The following is an 18,010-nucleotide window of genomic DNA, read 5'->3' on the forward strand; positions in this document are numbered from 1 at the left end:
GACCCCGAAAGGGACAAAGCGGTCAGGAAGATGGATGGATGGATGGCATCTGAATATTCAACTCTGGCAAGCCTGAACAATAACTGAGACCTCACAGTAAAATCCAGCATATTCTAAATGTCAGTGGTAAGTAAATCTGTTCTGGTAAAACAAATATATTTACAGATATAGGTGTTACGTCCCCAAGGGGAAAAGGTGCAACATATAGAAAAATAAACCGGGAGGGATCAAATAAGATTGGCAGCTGGGCCGTTTACTACAAAAACTTAAACTAAACCCAACACAAGTAGTCAAAATGAGGGGAGAAGGTTTACAAACTCAGAATCTCAGGCTTTTTAGCATCAGGTAGGCATTAACATAAATACAAAACCAAAAGCAAATCACAATTCTCAGGAAAAACCAAAGTCCCAAAACTAAATCTACAGGAAGGGCAACACCAGGCAAAACAGGCTTATCTAGGAGCTGAGGCCGACAACAGGGGCAGGCTGAAGAAACTTATTCCCACTGGAATTTCAGCCGCCACTTCATCCAGGTTGGGCCTTTTCTTTTATATCCTCCCATTCTGGCCTGGTAATTGGTGAGTGGAGGGAGGAGAGATGGTTTCCTTGAGGGGGGCGGAGCCAACAGCAACCACTGCAGGCTTTTCAAGGAAGCTGTAAAACAAACTAAACAAACACACATGCATACATACATACACACACACAGGCCTAGCAGGCCAGGGGCCGTAACACCCCTCCCCTTAAGCTGCAAACCCAAAGAACTTCGGGTTTGCACGCAAAACCACCTTAAAAGGAATTAGGGGGTGTGTGTATTTTACCTGTCATTAGGTCATCTAGAGCGGGACAAGGCATCAGCCAACTGGTTTAAGTTTCCCTTTTTTTCTTGGATGGTGAGATGATAATCTTGCACCAAAGGAGCCCAGCGCATTGATCTCCGGTTTTTAGTGTACATGCGAGGTAAAAGATCAACGTAGTCACTGATGACACGTTCAAAATGGTTTCCTATAACGGGAATTGGTTGTAACGGGGCGGATGGGATTTTCTTATTTGGATGGCCAGCCATCTGACAGATGTGACAGGTGCGACAAAACCGTACGACGTCCTGCTTCACACCTGGCCAGTAAAAATGCTTCAACAGAAGTCTATACGTCTTAGTCACACCCAGGTGGCCGGACCACTGGCTTTCATGTGCCAAGGAAAGAACATGCGCGCGATATTTCATTGGCACTACAATTTGCGTTATGCTTTGCCAGTGTTGCCTTCCTGCAGCAGCGGTCGGAGACCATTTTCGCATTAGGATGTCCCCATCCACAAAATATCCTATTTTTTCATTGGCAAGTTGCTCGTCACTTACCACACGCGAATAGCATATGCGTAATGTTGGGTCCACCTTCTGCGCAGCACTGAGTTTGGACCGCGTGACTGGGAGCGGGACGTCAGCAGGACTCTCCTGGGCCGGCTCCGCAGGTTCTAAAGCGAGACACTTAACATTAGGAAGAGTACTGTTTTTATCGTGTTCCTCCTCCAAATGGGTTGACATAAAAAAACTATCACACAAGTCAATCTCCTGCTGTTTTCGGGCCTGCGCTCGTGTGATGGCGCAAGCTGGATGCAGCTTGCGCTCATGTGGGTCCAGTGTATTAGCTTTGTTCATTACCTCGAGATGAGGAATTACCTTCCCGCCAGCCACATCGTTTCCCAGTAGGACTGTAACTCCTTGTATAGGCAGTTCTGGGCAAACTGCCATGGGAAAAACGCCTGAAAGTAGTTCGGACCTCAGATGAACGTGGTGAACTGGGCGAGGAGAGTACTCCATGCCAATACCTCGAAGGATGCAGCTATAACCACTAAAGGAAGAATCAGAGAAGTTTAATGCATTTGCTAAAATCACAGTCTGGGACCCACCTGTGTCTCTTAGAATGCGCACAGCCTTTTCATCCGTACGGTCGCTGCTGAGCGAAACATAACCATTAAATATAAACGGATCAAAACAGGAGTCGGGATCCTTCGTGTGGTTTTCAGCAGGAGACTGCAGAACCAAACCGACACCTTTCGGGCTGGGCGGAGTCTGCGGTGCTGGAGCAGCCTTCTTCTGGAGAAAACAGTCGGCAATAACATGTCCCGTCTTATGACAATAAAAACACTCACGTGTTTCTTTGTGTGGTTTTGAACGAGCGGGCTGAGCTACAGCTGTCACTCCGGGGTGGTCATGATGCGCGGGGAAAGATGCTTTATGAGTTAGCACATATTCATCGGCTAATACAGCTGCAGAAACAATGGATGTGACTTTTTTTTCATTCAAATAAACCACAAGTCGGTCCGGTAGACTTCGCTTAAATTCCTCAAGCAAAATCAACTCTCGGAGGGAAACAAAATCATCCACTTTAGATGCTGCGCACCATTTGTCAAATAACGTGGATTTTTCTCGGGCAAATTCAACATGCGTTTGTGACATATTTTTTCGCTGTTGTCGGAACCTCTGCCGGTAGGCTTCAGGCACCAGTTCGTATGCCCGTAAAACAGCCGCTTTAACTTTATCGTAATCCAAACTGTCAGCGAGAGGGAGCGATGCTACAACCTCCTGCGCTTTGCCGTACATTTTGCAATGTAACAACAATGGCCAAATCTCTCGGGGCCATTTCAAAGTGCCAGCGATACGTTCAAATGAGGAGAAGTAAGAATCCACTTCCGACTCTCGGAATGTGGGAACTACTGAAATGAATTTACTTACGTCAATCGGGCCGGTGAGTAAAGTGGGGGAAGAGGCAGTGACGTCATCGGGGAATCCCGCAGGACTGCGCTGCGCCGTGTGGGCGTCAGCAGCAGGGGATACCGGAAGACGGGCTTGGGCTTCCAACTCCAGCTGTCTGATCCGCACCGCTTGCTCGGCTTGGATCTCAAGACGTTTTATCTCGAGACGCATCTGCCGTTCCTGAGCTCTTTCCTGAGCCTCCATCTGCATTCGGGCAAGACGCACTTTCAGCCGAGCCTCATCCCGCGAACCATCGCTGCCGGGAGAGAACGGCTCATAGCGGGGGAGGCTGAGGGGGATCTGTCCCGCCCCAGTCTTCCCTGTCATGTCTCGTTGAGGTGTGCCTGGCACGGGAAGCGTTTCCGCGTGCCCGCGGTCACCCGCTGGCGGGGCGCCGCTGTCGCGCTCGCGGTCACCTCTGTCCGAGGCACCGTCCGCGGACTCCAGAGGCACAGTCTGGGTCGGCAGCCTGAACACGCCCTTTTCCTCCAACCTACTCACCAACAGGTCAAACAGTTCCTGTTTCCCAATCGGGTTCACATAACTGATATCAAAATGTTTTGCAATCTCCACCATATCGCTTTTTCGGCACAGTTTTAACAATTTTAGTGTTGGATGGGCAAAAAAGCCCTCCAGACTAAAGCCAGTCGCCATGGTTTTACCCTTTTACAATGTGTGCGTAGGAGCACAACCAAACCTCCTGAGTGCCACGTCAGCACTATGCCTGTCGGAACCCAAAACCAGAGCTGCACAATACAATAATCCCTTTAAAGATCCCGGACGAGCCCCCACTTATGTTACATCCCCAAGGGGAAAAGGTGCAACATATAGAAAAATAAACCGGGAGGGATCAAATAAGATTGGCAGCTGGGCCGTTTATTACAAAAACTTAAACTAAACCCAACACAAGTAGTCAAAATGAGGGGAGAAGGTTTACAAACTCAGAATCTCAGGCTTTTTAGCATCAGGTAGGCATTAACATAAATACAAAACCAAAAGCAAATCACAATTCTCAGGAAAAACCAAAGTCCCAAAACTAAATCTACAGGAAGGGCAACACCAGGCAAAACAGGCTTATCTAGGAGCTGAGGCCGACAACAGGGGCAGGCTGAAGAAACTTATTCCCACTGGAATTTCAGCCGCCACTTCATCCAGGTTGGGCCTTTTCTTTTATATCCTCCCATTCTGGCCTGGTAATTGGTGAGTGGAGGGAGGAGAGATGGTTTCCTTGAGGGGGGCGGAGCCAACAGCAACCACTGCAGGCTTTTCAAGGAAGCTGTAAAACAAACTAAACAAACATACATGCATACATACAGACAGACACACAGGCCTAGCAGGCCAGGGGCCGTAACAATAGGTCAGCAAATCAGTTCCAAACCCAAGCAGCTTTTATACTGAATGAAAGAGTCCCACATAGCACACCATTTTTTGGGTGCTCGATTTTGCTCAAAATATTCAAATGTGTATGAGATGGAGCGTGCAGTGTTCATCTTATTGTGATTCTTTACATCAACTGACAGTTTACTAATCTAATGTCTCAGCCACATTCACCCGTACGGGTAAAACCCTGTACGGGTGCTTTGGGTTTTTGGATTGTGTGGCCCATAGAGGGTCATAGAGAGGAGTGGCTGCTTCTTAAGGGTTAAGCGCAGGTGCGTCTAGGGTTGGGCACCAATTCGATTTTATTCTGCTCTGATGCCAAAGTGGTTCTTTGATTTTGTTTTGCTTCTATCTCATTAGGGGGTGTGTCTGGATAGCAGCCGCTTCCAATGTATTTCTGTGTCTTTGTGACTGAGTTTGAAGGCTGTTCCACATGAACCTGAGAGGGGGGTAAAAATAGGGGAACTTTTTTAACATTATCTTGATGAAACTAAGAAAAACATCTAAGTTCAGGAGACCCGAGCAGGCTGCTCCTGCTCCCTGCAGCGACTGTCTGTCTGCCGGTGTATTGAGCGAGCTCTGCTGTGGTCCTGGACCGCCGTGCTGTGACAGGACAAAAACACTCATATTGGATTAGCATTTTACCCGCTGAACAAAGCTGAGTTCCTGATTGACTGATGGAACACAGCGACCTGTCAAACTTCTTTGATCTGCTGTGAAATGACTGTGTGCTCTCATGCTCGCCTCGTCCGCGGTCTTCTCTCTCTCCCTACGAACCCGCCTTCCTCCTCTCCTTCTTCCACCAACAGTAGTCCAATTCCACCTTCACCCTGTCGGTGAACAGCACCGATGGCGGTCGTTGTTAACCCGGGCCTCGACCGATCCGGTATGGATTTCGTAGGTCTGATTCGCATATTTGATTTGGCAAGATTTGACGTCGGATGCCCTTCCTGACACAACCCTCTGTATTTATCCGGGCTTGGGACTGGCACAATGAGACCCTGGCTTGGGCCCCCTCGTGGCTACATTAGTGTCTTTAAATTGTTATAAAGCCTATTAAAAAACATGACTCTGTTATAGTTTAAATGTTGCAAAATTTTGAAAGTTACATGTTATGACTAAATGGCCTTGTGACCACAAAAACATTGTATTTTTATAAACCGTAGTAGGATTTTACGACTGTAACTTGGTTTTGTCAGTAAGAAACTTGACCAAATGGCTCTTTTAGAGCCTGCAGACCTCTGGTTTAGCTGTTACATTAACAACACCATTCAAAGTACACATACATACTCTTTATACATATATGAGCTGTATATGCTGGCAGAGGAAAATGTACATTGAATCTATATCACACTTTAACATCTTGTCCACACATGTCAAATAACGCTTTAATTGATATTGAAAAAAATAATTAAATTTGGGGGGAAATCTGGTATCGAATTATTCTGATCCAGATCTCAGCCCATCAATCCTCTGTGGGATTATTTCCAGGATAAAATGGATGGACCCCAGGCTGGGTTCTTAAATATGAAAAGTTACAAGAAGAGCCAAAAGACTTGTTCTTTTGAACAGGTCTTTGACATGAACTGATCCAAAAGGTTCTGATCCCTAAAAAGAGCCCATCTCTAACCTGTAAGGGCTGCTGTGACTAAGACATAAACGTATTCCAAGTCTGCATTTGTGAAGTCTGGTCAATTCTTTTCCAAATACAGTGAAATCCAAATTAATATCCAAATTTATCTATGATTTTTCTAAATACTCAATGCAAAGAAACTCATCATAATTTTCTTGTCACTAACCATTAGAGTATATATCAAGTGTTATTGCTCAAACCTCCAAAAGATAACAGAATTTATTTCAAACTAAAACCCTTCAAATGTTCCACATTATTACAACAGAGTTCCACAACATTTGTAAATTCTGAAGAACTGAAAATGGTTGTGTGTTGAGTTTGCTGCATTAGGAGGTCATATTTATTGAAATATAAAGCTGTTCCATCACAAACATCTTCAGAGGTCAAGTTATATTTGAACATAAGACCCTTATTTTTTAGCAGCTTCACAATTCTTGCATCCATTGAACTTAGTCTCTCAATTTTTAAACATCCTAGAAAAACTTTCAATAGTAGACAAAAAAATGTGTATACAAACAAATTATTAAATGATGTGGTATGAGGGGTGTATCATGGAATTTAAAATTTTTTTTTTGACAAATTGGTGTCAGGGCATTGTTTGTGGTGTCCCTAAGACTTTGGTTCTAGGTCCTAAGTTTTGTGTCATAGATATTAAAAAGAGCACTGTTACTGATGACACAAATGTATTATATTCAGATGGTATCTTTAACAACCTCACAAATATAATAAATCATGACTTGGCAAACCTAAAAACATGGGTGGATATAAATAAGCTATCATCTTGAAAAAACTAAGGTAGTCGTGTTTGCTAATCACAAAGAAAATTCAAAATAATCAATATACATAAACAGCACCAAAATAGAAAAAATACCCCAAATTAAATTCTTGTTTGTAATTATTGATAATAATGTACTTGTAAACAACACACTACACATATTCAGGATAAAGTATCAAAACGCATTGCAATAATTAATAAAACAAAATATGTTATTGACTATAAATCACTGCATACATTTTATTGTATACTAGTAAATCCAAATCTTATATATCCTATTGAAGTGTGGGGTGGAAACAACTACAAAACTGTTGTACAGACCATATTCAACCTGGAAAAAACGTGTTGTAAGAACTATTCATAATGCTGGATGTTGTGACCATACTACATATTCTTTCTTAACTCCGAATTGTTGTTATTATTTTTTTATTTACAGTAAAATTACTCTAAAAGCCAGTAATCTGTTATTACCTCATAATATTCCGAAACTATTACACAAAGGGATGGAGATTATTTTAAATAACCAGCAGTTAGAACAGTTAGGAAAAGTATGTGTGCGTCAGTGTGCAGAATGAAACTGGGGATAGCCTTGAGAACCAATACAAACAATGCACGGACATGAAACCGTTTACTTTCAAGCTTAAAGAGAAACTGTTCTTCAAAGACAAGATAGATGAACAAAATTATGTATAGTCCAATAATTAATTGTGGAAAAGGAGAAAATGCAATATGTGAAATACTATGGACTAATATGTGAAAAGTAGCTGGAGGGATAGGCTTCAATAAGCATTGATTTATCCCCTTTTCCAACATGTATTTTTTAGTTCAGTTTAACTTAGACTTTTTTATTAATTTTATTTTGTGTTATTTTACTTTGTTTATTTAACTTGTATTATTTTGTGGTGTTCTACATGTTTTGTTTTACATGTTTGAAATAACTGTAAATCTAATCTAATATAATCTAAAAAAAACAAACAAACATAGAGTTTCTGCTTGAATTTCTTTGCAGGATGTCAGAATATGCTCTCAGAGCTGCTGTTGGGATGTGAACTGGCTCTACCCTCACAGAGAGATTTGGCTTGAGGATGATTAAGGTCAGGGGGGATGGGGGCCACATCATCAGTCCTTTCATTCCTTTAGAAGCCAATGATGCAATGATCACCATCACTAACACCAGTCTGTCTACGGGTGTGGTACCTGCAAGTTTCAAACATGCTGTTGTTAAACCTCTGATTACAAGACCACATTTCGACAAATCTGAATTAGCTCATTTCAGGCCCATCTCTAGGTTTCCCTTTCTCTCAAAAATTCTGGAAAAAGTGGTTTACTGTCATCTGGGAATCTAGTGGTACTGCTCTCCATTTGCGCTCATCTACTCTGGTTGACAGAACTATGGGTATGAGCTTTTCTGCATGCAATTCTTCAACTGCAACACTCTTGTCTGGAATTCCACAGGGCTCTGTTTTAGGACCTCTTCTTCTGTGCTCCATCCCGAGGAGATTGTTTTTATTTTCACTGCTATGCTGATGAAAGTTAGATCTATTAACCAATGAAGAAGGGTTGCTCCGTTACACCACTGCGGTCTTGTCAACAAGACATCAAAGACTGAAAGTCCTCGAGCTTCCTAAACTTTAATGACGAGACAAACAGAAGTGGTGGTGTTCGGTCTGAGCTCCTCCTGTGACCCCTCTTCAGTGGAGTTGGGTTCCTTGGCTCCACTTTAAAACAGTCTGTGTCACATGTGCTTTGTTTTTGTTTTTATAAATTGAACAGCGATTGTAAACTCCACTGGCAGATCAGCTCTGTGGTAAATGCAGATGCTTTGAAGGTGAAACTATTTTGACCAAACAGGTTTCTTTGGACAGTAACCCATGCTTCCACCACATCTCATTATGTCATCACTGCCCTTCTTTTTATTTCGTAAGTCGTTCTTCTCGTGTCTCCAGCTGGTCCAGAACGCTGCTGCTCATGTTCTGGTGGGAGTGTGAAAGAAATAATAATACATTTTATTTAAAAGCGCCTTTCAAGCCTCTCGAGGTCACTTTCCAACGAAACAGAGAAAACACACACAGGTAAAACAAACAAGAAAGAGAGACTACACCCCCCATCCTGGAGGTCCCTTTTAGAATTCACTTTAAGATTCTTTTGTTTTGAAATATTTAAGGTCAACAGCTGTTGGACAGGACAAGTTAAAATATATATACATTTAAGGTCAGGTCAGCTGATCAGCTTCTCCTGGAGGTACCGAGGTCCAAGATGAAACTCAGAGAGGAACCAGTGTTTTCAGTCTTTGCACCAAAGCTGTGGAAGGCTTTGCCTTTCAGTAGACATCCTCACTGTCCATTTTAAAAATAAACGTCTTAAAAGATATTTTTATGGCCAGACTTTTGACACAGCATGAGACTCTGCTCTGCTAGTGCTTTGTTTTAATTCAGTTGAGCAGAAAAAGTGAAGCACAAGCCAAATGTGTGCTTGAGTCACCATCAGGAACCAGAGTTTGGACAGGAAGTGAGCAGCCATGATTGAAGAGTGACCATCAGAAGGAAGTCACTCTATTTTTCCCAGAGGAATAACCTGGCCCCCATCTCAGCAGACTGTACCATTTGATAACATTGGTGCACACTACACCCCAGCTGAAGTGATCCCATCAGCACAAATGTGACCGCCTGGCTGCAGAGCTCTCTTCTGTTGTTTACCCTGTCACCCTCCCAGCAGATGGCAAATCAATAAAGCACACAAACGCACTCCCAAAAGGCCTTCTCAATCCACTGAGCTGTTGATCCTGTAAGACCTGAGAGACTCGGCATGTGCAGGTCAGCAGCACATGTGCTCCCCTCAAACACATCAAACACCGGATTACCCACATGTGATCTCATATCCACACCGTGAGTCTTTATAGCATCCTTCTCTGCTGAGTGCATGTCCATGACCTCAGTGAGGCTCAACAGATTTATCTGTTGTCAAATGTTCAATAAATGATATGGTAAAAATTAAAGCATGTTCCCCCAGATCAATGCTATAAACATGGAGTCACATAAATAACAATAAACAGATGCCAGCATAAAAATAGGAACAATAAGTAAAAATACTGAAACTAAGTGTATATATGACCATAAACACTTTTACAGTGAACACTCTATAACCGTGTAAGTAATTAGAAGAATAGAATAGAATATTTTTATGTCTATAGCACTTTTCCCAGAAATCACAAAGTGCTTTACAAAAAGAGCATCAAATCTAATCAAAACACCAAGGTTATAAAATCCAATAATAAAAAATTTAAGTTGAAAACAATAGTAAAAAGATTAAGCTCTCCTGAATAAAAACGTCTTGACCTGGGATTCAAAACACTAGAGGTAAATCTGACGCAACGACAGTGGGAAGGAGTTCCACCGACGAGGAGCAACAGCATTTTAAAGAGATCTCCTCTAGTGTCGACGGGTTTTTGGAATTTGTAAGAGATACAAAGGTCAGAGAGGTATGTCTGATTGAACCATGAAACGTTCTAAAAACTTAAAGTTTTCAAATAAATTCAATATTTGCTAGGTAACCAACCTAAAGCAGAACACAGAGGAGGCATTGGAGAAGTCATGGAGGTCTGAAACTTTCATCTTAGGTGCATGTCCACTGTGAGACATCATCTGAAAATATGGAAATCATATTGTGTGATGTTTTAAATAATTTATTTGTATACTGCTGCTAATAAGTATTTGAACATATGTCCATCAGCTAGAACAAGCAGCTGAAAAGCTTCCTGTGCTTCTTCACTAAACGTATGTTTACTCACCACTTTGTCTCAGAATGGAAAGTCTAGAGCAGCTAGCAGCTCACTGTCAATCCTGCTTTTTTTGGACAACTTTGCCGTTATATTTCTGTTGTAGCTCAAAGTCTTTGAAGATAACAGTGATATTTTAGAACTGTTGATGGTTCACGGGGGAATCAGACATCTTTGCTTGAAGCCGTAGTCAGCACCGCCCTTGTGGGTGGAAGTGGCTGACGTCATGTGGGTGAAAAAGGGGCTAATCTGTTTGTAGACAACCCGCTGAGCACAAAATGTTCATGTACATTTTTTCTAAAGGCATGTTGCGGGCATCAGGTTAGTGAACATTTCAGCATCATGTCAGGGTAAGTAAGAGTGAAATCGATGAGATGCAGGAGTGTCGATTTTTCTTTGTTTTCACCCCCTTGAAGCTGCACACTATGCTTGTTAGTGCTGTTCAAGTGATAGCTGTGTGCTCCTTGTGTGTCCCTTGCATCTAACTCAACTGTCAAAAATGAGAAAATCAGAGTCGTTTGTGTGGACTTTCTACAGGCATTTGTGTAAAGGGAACCATACCACAGCATTATAAGTGCCTGTAACTTTCATTATCCTTACAAGTACGTCACAATATACTTATCACACAACCTCAATGACACATTCCATTTTCATGGCATCCCTTAATGTGGCCGTACGAGTCTCAGGGGAACTGCACCAGTGTTCCCCTGAGAATCGGCCACTCCTCTCTACAACGCTCTACGGGGCAGACAACCCAAAGTCCTGCAGTACAATACAGGGTTTGACCCCTACAAGTGCATATGACTAAAGCTATAGCAGGAGCAAACATGCAAATCAGAACTAAGCTTCTCTAGGGGAAAAACTGGGCTGTTAGCAAAAAGAGCTGTTCTCTGTATTTGCTAAATGAATAAGTTCTACTTTTCAAGATTTACTTTTCCGAGGAATCCACTCTTTCTGCTATCTCACCATCATTCTTTTGTCCCATCTACCATCTAACACCGGGATTGTGTTTGCAGAATGGAGCTAAAAAACCTTCCCACCATCTCCATCATCACCATCTGCATCATTATCATGAGAAAACCCTCCAACAAGAGCAGAGTCAGACACAGCTGAGGCAGGAGCCAGTTAAAGAACTGATAGACTTAGACCTGGATTTGGTGACTCAGGTAAGGCGACACACAAAACACATGAGATGGGCTTTAGTGTGACAGTTTGGCACACTGAGTTTGAAGCTGGGATGTTCCTTCAACAACGGAGCGGTCCAAACCAGCAATATATGTCATGAAGTTACAGCAGCTTGCACAAACCAACTATGACGGAAGAAAGAGGAAAAAGTTATCCAGTTCCTCTATGTGTTTATCAGCGCCAACTTCATGTTTACCAAAGAGGCAATCGTTATGTTTTTCTTTTTTTTTTTCTTTTACATTAACATGTGCCACTCTATGGAAGCCGAAAACAGCCTGCCCTACTTTTTTTGGATCATTTTCTCGAGAAGCAAGATAATAGCTCGTTATAACAAGAAAACAAAATCTGTTTTAAGTCACTTTATTTTGTGGTTAACAACCAAAACAGCAGAAGAACACTCCACAAAAGTTGCCCCTCAAACACCTTCATTCTGTCTCATGCACCAGCCCTCTTCCCTTTATTTCCCTAAAACTTTCAAACTAACAGGCTGATTGACAGAACCCAGAGCTGACGAGCGTCTGACCATGATGCGTCACTGAACTCCGGACATTAGCGGACCCAAACAGCCACTCTGCTCAACACTGCTTTTGTCATTTTTACTCAATCCACATCAATCGATTTTATAAGGGTCATTCTGGTGTTTGACATTTTCTCTGATAAACTGCTTTGTTTTGCTGCTGATATCTGGAGCTCAGTGAACACATCATTCAGAAACACTCTGGGTTCTGTCAATCTACCTGTTTGTTCAGGTTTTTTAGGAAATAAAGGAAGAAGGGCTGATGCATGAGACGGAATTAGGATGTTTAAAGAGCATAAATTCAGTAATAAATAAAAAATAGACTAAAACCAACTTTTGTGGAGTGTTCTTCTGCTGTTTTTGTTGTTAATCACAAACTAAAGAGACTTAAAACAGGTGAAGTCTCTGCATCATTCTTTGTTCTTGATTATCTCATAATGAGAAACAATCCAAAAAAAAAAGTAGGGCAGGCTGTTTTTGGCACTCCACCTTTTATCCTCTCTAGTCTTAAATGGCTGCAGTTCTTTACATCTGTCCTTTGTGAATAAACCATGCAATTTGCCAGTGTCCATGGTAACCAGGCACAGACAGGAGGCCCTCCAGAATACTTTATGAGAGTTGAACCCTTCCAGCACCATTTGCCCATGTGTGATAGAGAAAGGATGAGCTCATACAATATTAGCAAAAACTCTCCATCAGCATCAAGCTGAGCTTCTGAAAATGAGGACTGAACAATGGAGAAGTGAATTAAAAGAGGGCTCCACAGCCTCTCAAAGCAAGGCAATAGAGCGTTGATAAGGTTGATAACCACAGGCGGCTGAGCTCACCGGCCCACCACCGCACACATGGACAATAATGAGTGAGTCAACTAACACCAGACAGAAACTCAGAGAAGACACTTGTTAAAGCTTCTTTACACTTTTACAAACGTTTTAGTAAGATTTACAGTTTTTGACATTCCTTTTAATGGGTGTTTTATAAAAAGTTTGTGCAACAAAACCTTTTCTTCTTCTTTGTCATGGTGGAATTACTTGTATCTGAGATATTTAGCTTATCTGAAGTTGCCTGTAAGGCTTTCCCCTCTTAACACACCCTCATAGACTAATGAGTAAAAACCCTTTACATGTAATCACAGATCCATTTTCTGATAGATGTTGAAGGAACTTTGTGGTCTCCATGACTGCAGAAAGATATTCTAAGAACATTCATTATCTATGAAGAACTTATCTGCATCTATGATTTATGCAAATCTATGACCATGAATTTAAGGCTTAAATTCTTTTATTGGCTAAAAATAGTTATGGCCTAAAGATATGTAGATGGAGAGACTAAAGAGAGGGATGGTGGGAAAGGAAAGAGAATTATAGCAAACAAACCCACATCAAAAAGAAGGCCTGCTGTCTTTGATATCTGTTCCCTCTGAGACACAACACACATTCTTCAAGAGGAAAACATTAATGACTTACCCAGAAGACACTGAGACTGTAATGATGTTGGGGAGGGCTAATCCGCTGTGGGATCAGCTGATGGAAAGCATCTCTATCAGAAGTAGATGACAAAAGCTGTACTTACTGATGGTGGGTATGTCATCCTGATCATCTCATCTCATTATGCCATCTCTCCTCACCTTTCGGTTTTACCTCCTCTGTTGCTCCTGCAGTGTTCAGGTAGGTCTTGCTAACGTGCTGCTTTTATGTTGCATGTTCTATGTGTTGCACGTTGCACGAGGATATCAAACACTTCTGAAGTAAACGGCTTGAACATGAATTGACCACATCTGATTGCTCTTTACATGATCTGATTCTCAGAACATCAGCCAGTTAGAAATTTTTGGAGACATGTCGACGCCGCCTGACATCACCTCCCCATCAGTGAGTTGCTGCCGCGCATACACAGAATGTTTCTGGTACAACTATCGTTGTTACTGTTCTGATTGCTTATCACTCCATCCAGAGCCCCACCTCCCCTGCCAATACCCTTGACCTCTCACAAGGCCTTCAGGCTCCCGCCGAGCTGTTTGCACCTTTCAACCCAGCATCTGTGCCCTCAGGTAAGACCTTCTGTTCAGACACTGCAGCAAAAGCAAAGACGGACGGTGGAGAAGCAGAAGATAAAGATGGAGTGAGCAGAGGAAGGAGAAAATGACAGGAGATGGATTGTGGGGAGAAAACAGGACTTAAAAACAAAAGTGGAATAGGTGTGTGTTGAACATGAAACGTTTCTCAGATGCTACAGATGTACCTGTGGTTAAGGCATCAGTGGACGTTTGGGCGAAGCAATAAAACATTCTGAGGAGATTTTTATGGTGTACAGCTCAGTTCTAAACATTAGAATTTTCTCTTTCCTCACCCTCACCTCTCTTTTCACTGAGCTCACCTGAGAGTGGCTCAGGTTAACCCTTTAACACCAGAGCTCCAGTGTTTATGGTCTTCTTGTGAATCTTCACAATCTGCTTGAATTATCGTGTTATTGGTTGAAAAGTTACAGTATGTTAAAGATTTTGTGTTTAAGTGTCACCGGTGACGCCTCAGGTGTTAAAGGGTTAAATATAAACATTTTCTTCTGCCATTTACCATCTGGGACCAGAAAAACTGCTGAGAGTGTAATAAAAAGAATCTCTTCTGCTGATGAGTTTGAGTGGTTTAATGAGTGTGTTAACCTCTTCCTTTTCTTAATGACTCTGCCTCATGCTGGAGGCAATTAGGATAGTTCACCGTGACCATTAGAAGACATCATATTAGCTGCAGGCAGAAGTAGAGGAGTGATGCATGTGTTCATGTCTTTGTGGGTTTCCTATTGAGAAAATACAATATTTTTTTTCCTTCATTGCTGTACTCCAAGGGTGTCAAGAATTCAAAACACACCTTAGGTCACGGGCCGAACAAGATAAACATTTATTGAACACTCTAAAACTACATCTTTAAAACTTTAAAACTGTAACTTTTTAACATAATCATGAACTAGATATATAGCATTACCTGCAATATTTGCAAGTGTGAATGTTGTAAGCTGAATTTTGCCCCTGAAGATGATAGTGCTGATAGCGGAAGATGCTGAAATTGATAGCTAAAAACGCTGAAGCTGATAGCTGAAAAACATGAAGCTGATTGCTCAAAACGTTGAAGCTAATAACCAACTAAAATATTAGCGTAATGCCAAATTAGCCCAAAAACAAAAAAATAAAAAACAGCTTGCATGTAGCTAAAAAAGTGCTAAACCTCAATTTTTTCTAAAAAACTGAAAAAGCCAAAATTAGCAAAAACAACTAGGGTGTAAATATTAGTCAAAACAGCTAGCTTGTAACTGAAATATAAACTAAACACCAAAATAGTCTAAAAACATTTTAGTAAATGTCAAAATAGTACAAAAAGCTAGCAGAATGCCAATTTTTAAAACTTTAAAACCATAATTTTTTAACATGATTATGAATAATGAAAAGGCAGGAATATTATTCCAGAATAAATCCAGTTAAACCTTAATTCTTCTTCACCTTATCTCTTTCGAGGTCACCACAGTGTAACAGCACCCACTGTTTCGCATCAGATTTTGGCAGAGTTTTTACACCGGATGCCCTTCCTGATGCAACCCTGTAATTGAAGGGCACAGGGACCCAGTTAGGCAGCAGCGTGGACATAGGGACCTAATCTGGATGGGGATCAGTGGACACCCCGGGGATTGAACCCAGGGCTCCTGCGTGCGAGTCCTACACTTAGCCATCTGCTGCTCAATAGTATATACGTTAGAAATAAGGACAAGATTACATCGCGTTTTCAATGACAATAAAAGAAAATGATCTGGAGGGCCGGATAGAATTAGCTGGCGTGCTGGATCCGAGCCTTGACTTTGACACTTGCTGTACTCTCTCCTTTTGCTACCCTTTTGTAATGTGGTTGAATCTCTACCTTAAGGTTATGTCACGATGGGGACAGTCCCTCCAGGCCATTGGTCCCAGCAGGCGTTCACGGCACAGACCCCTCTGGCTTTTGGTGTCCAGTCTCCACTCGGCCCTGTTGCCCAAGTGCTGCCGAGCGGTCAACCTCTCATCTGGGGACAGGCCAACATCTTCCCCACCACCCAGCAGCAATGGGCAGCCATGGCAGCCGGGGCCTTCCCCCCTACAGCCTACCTCCCTGCCCAGCCTGTGGGTACCTTGCCTGCTGCCATGTTCCAGACCTTGACTTCCATCACGACTCTCCCTCCTGCTGGTGAAAGTCATTCCGCTGCTGGAGCCAGCGCTTCCGTCCCGTCTGCCTCGTCGAGTCCCCAGCATGGGGAAAGAACAAAGAAGATGGGTAAAGAGATGTTCAAGGTAAGAAGCTAATGATCTGCTGGGACCAGAAAAGATGGATTCTCTTATGGAACTGGGTCTTTCCCTCAGGATTTCCAGCTGGCGAAGCCTCCAGCGATGCCGTCCAAGAAGGCCGAGCAGCCTAGCTTAGCGGGGACCTCAGAGGCATTCACCTCCTATTTCAGCCGTGTGGGCACCGCCCAAGATACGGACGACTGTGATGACTTCGACATTTCCCAGATGAATCTTACGCCTGTCACGTCCACCACACCATCCACCAACTCCCGTGAGCAGCCCCGCCTCCCACCCACCTGTCTGTGTGCCTCTCACTGTCTTTGCTGTAACCTGAGAGTTGTCTTCCCGTCCCCTTGCAGCACCAACACCAGCTCCTCGCCAGAGCTCCCCATCCAAGTCCTCAGCCTCTCACGTCAGTGACCCCCCCACCGACGCCACAGACCCACCGACAGACGACTCTTTTGGGGAGGTGGAGGGCAGTCCGAGTCGCAGCGTGGAGGAAGATGCTGTAAGTGTGTGTCGTGACAGGACAGGAATGATAAGATGCGGGCTATAGTGGCACGGGGAGGGGGGTGGAGGTGTCAGCTAATCATGTCTGGGGGGGAAGGGGGGGTCAGTGTTGTTGCATCCTGTGGTGTGTATCTCTGGGTTATAACCAGGAGTGTGTGTGTGTTTAACACAGTGTTAAATGAGCTGTCAGAAAATCATTAAGCTGTTATTAATATCAGCTAGCTTCTATCCATTCATCACAGCTTGTTCACAGGCAGCTAGAACCTCCACATCCACGTTCCTCTTCTGGGAAGGAATTCAACTTTACCTCACCAATTCATTTATAGACAAAAACAATAGAAAAGATTAGAATATGAACCCAGACTCAAACAAAGGTGAACAATGTGGCCTTTGTCTTTGGTGAAAATACTCGTCCAAACTTTGACCTTCTAATAAACAACTTCTTCTACTTCCTTCAGTTGTTTTGCTTTCCTCTCCATCCTTTATTCTTTTTCTGCTTGCAGTTCTCTTCCCTTCTCTGCTTTCCAGTCCCCAGGCGTGAAACATTAGTTTAAGACTTCAATTTAGAGAGAAACCTGTGAGGATGTTCACTCTGCTGAAAATGTCCCAGAGCTTGGAGACTGTGCTCAGCCCAGAGACGCCTGCACAAGTCACTGCTGCAGAAAGGTTACAGGGAAAGATGGGGGGTTCTCCCCCGAGAATGAGGTGCAAAAAGCAGAAGTGTTAGTGAAAAGAGAGGAAGATGAATGAGTGAAATGATCAAAAACCCTGCAAATGAGTGAGTGCAGGAATGTGTTTGTGCATATCTGAGTACTAACTCTAACTTTCCCTGCTGCCTTCTCCTCTGGTAGTTTTCCTCTCCTCACATGTATTCTTGTCTTTCTCTCCCTTCTTCTCTCTTGTTCAATCCTTCATCAATCCTTTTCTATTCTTTCCTGCCCCTCCCTGTCCTCTGTAGGCATGTGGCTTGGGGTCGCCCTGCCCTTGTGAGACAGCAGAGCCCAGCCAAGAACAGGCCCGTCCCGAGCCTGGAAGCTAGATAGCAGCAGGGCAGGGTAGGTATCCGGAGCCTTCTCCTCCTCTGCCACAGCTGGGATCTTTTCTTATTTCTGTTGCTTTTTCACTTTCAAATGCATGTTCCTGCAACAGTGTATGTGTGTGTGAGTGTGTGGGGGTGTGTG

General features: G+C 43.0%; 1 protein-coding gene across 10 annotated transcripts in view; it reads left to right on the forward strand.

Moving 5' to 3' along the window:
• dab1a (DAB adaptor protein 1a) overlaps positions 1-18,010 on the forward strand; it is a 205,782-nt gene that overhangs the window by 183,892 nt on the left and 3,880 nt on the right. For 7 of the 10 annotated variants that reach the window (XM_036216833.1, XM_036216838.1, XM_036216840.1 and 4 more), the window contains 7 exons: positions 11,331-11,480; positions 13,825-13,887; positions 13,970-14,066; positions 15,925-16,325; positions 16,395-16,590; positions 16,679-16,827; positions 17,788-17,884. In XM_036216833.1, the coding sequence (XP_036072726.1) occupies positions 11,331-11,480; positions 13,825-13,887; positions 13,970-14,066; positions 15,925-16,325; positions 16,395-16,590; positions 16,679-16,827; positions 17,788-17,868 (1,137 nt within the window). In that variant the 3' untranslated portion in view covers positions 17,869-17,884. The remainder of the gene's footprint in view (positions 1-11,330; positions 11,481-13,824; positions 13,888-13,969; positions 14,067-15,924; positions 16,326-16,394; positions 16,591-16,678; positions 16,828-17,787; positions 17,885-18,010) is intronic. The other 3 variants (XM_024287738.2, XM_024287743.2, XM_036216837.1) reach the window with 2 other exon arrangements.

Source organism: Oryzias melastigma, linkage group LG18, assembly GCF_002922805.2.
Source record: "Oryzias melastigma strain HK-1 linkage group LG18, ASM292280v2, whole genome shotgun sequence".
NCBI classification, from domain to species: domain Eukaryota; kingdom Metazoa; phylum Chordata; class Actinopteri; order Beloniformes; family Adrianichthyidae; genus Oryzias; species Oryzias melastigma.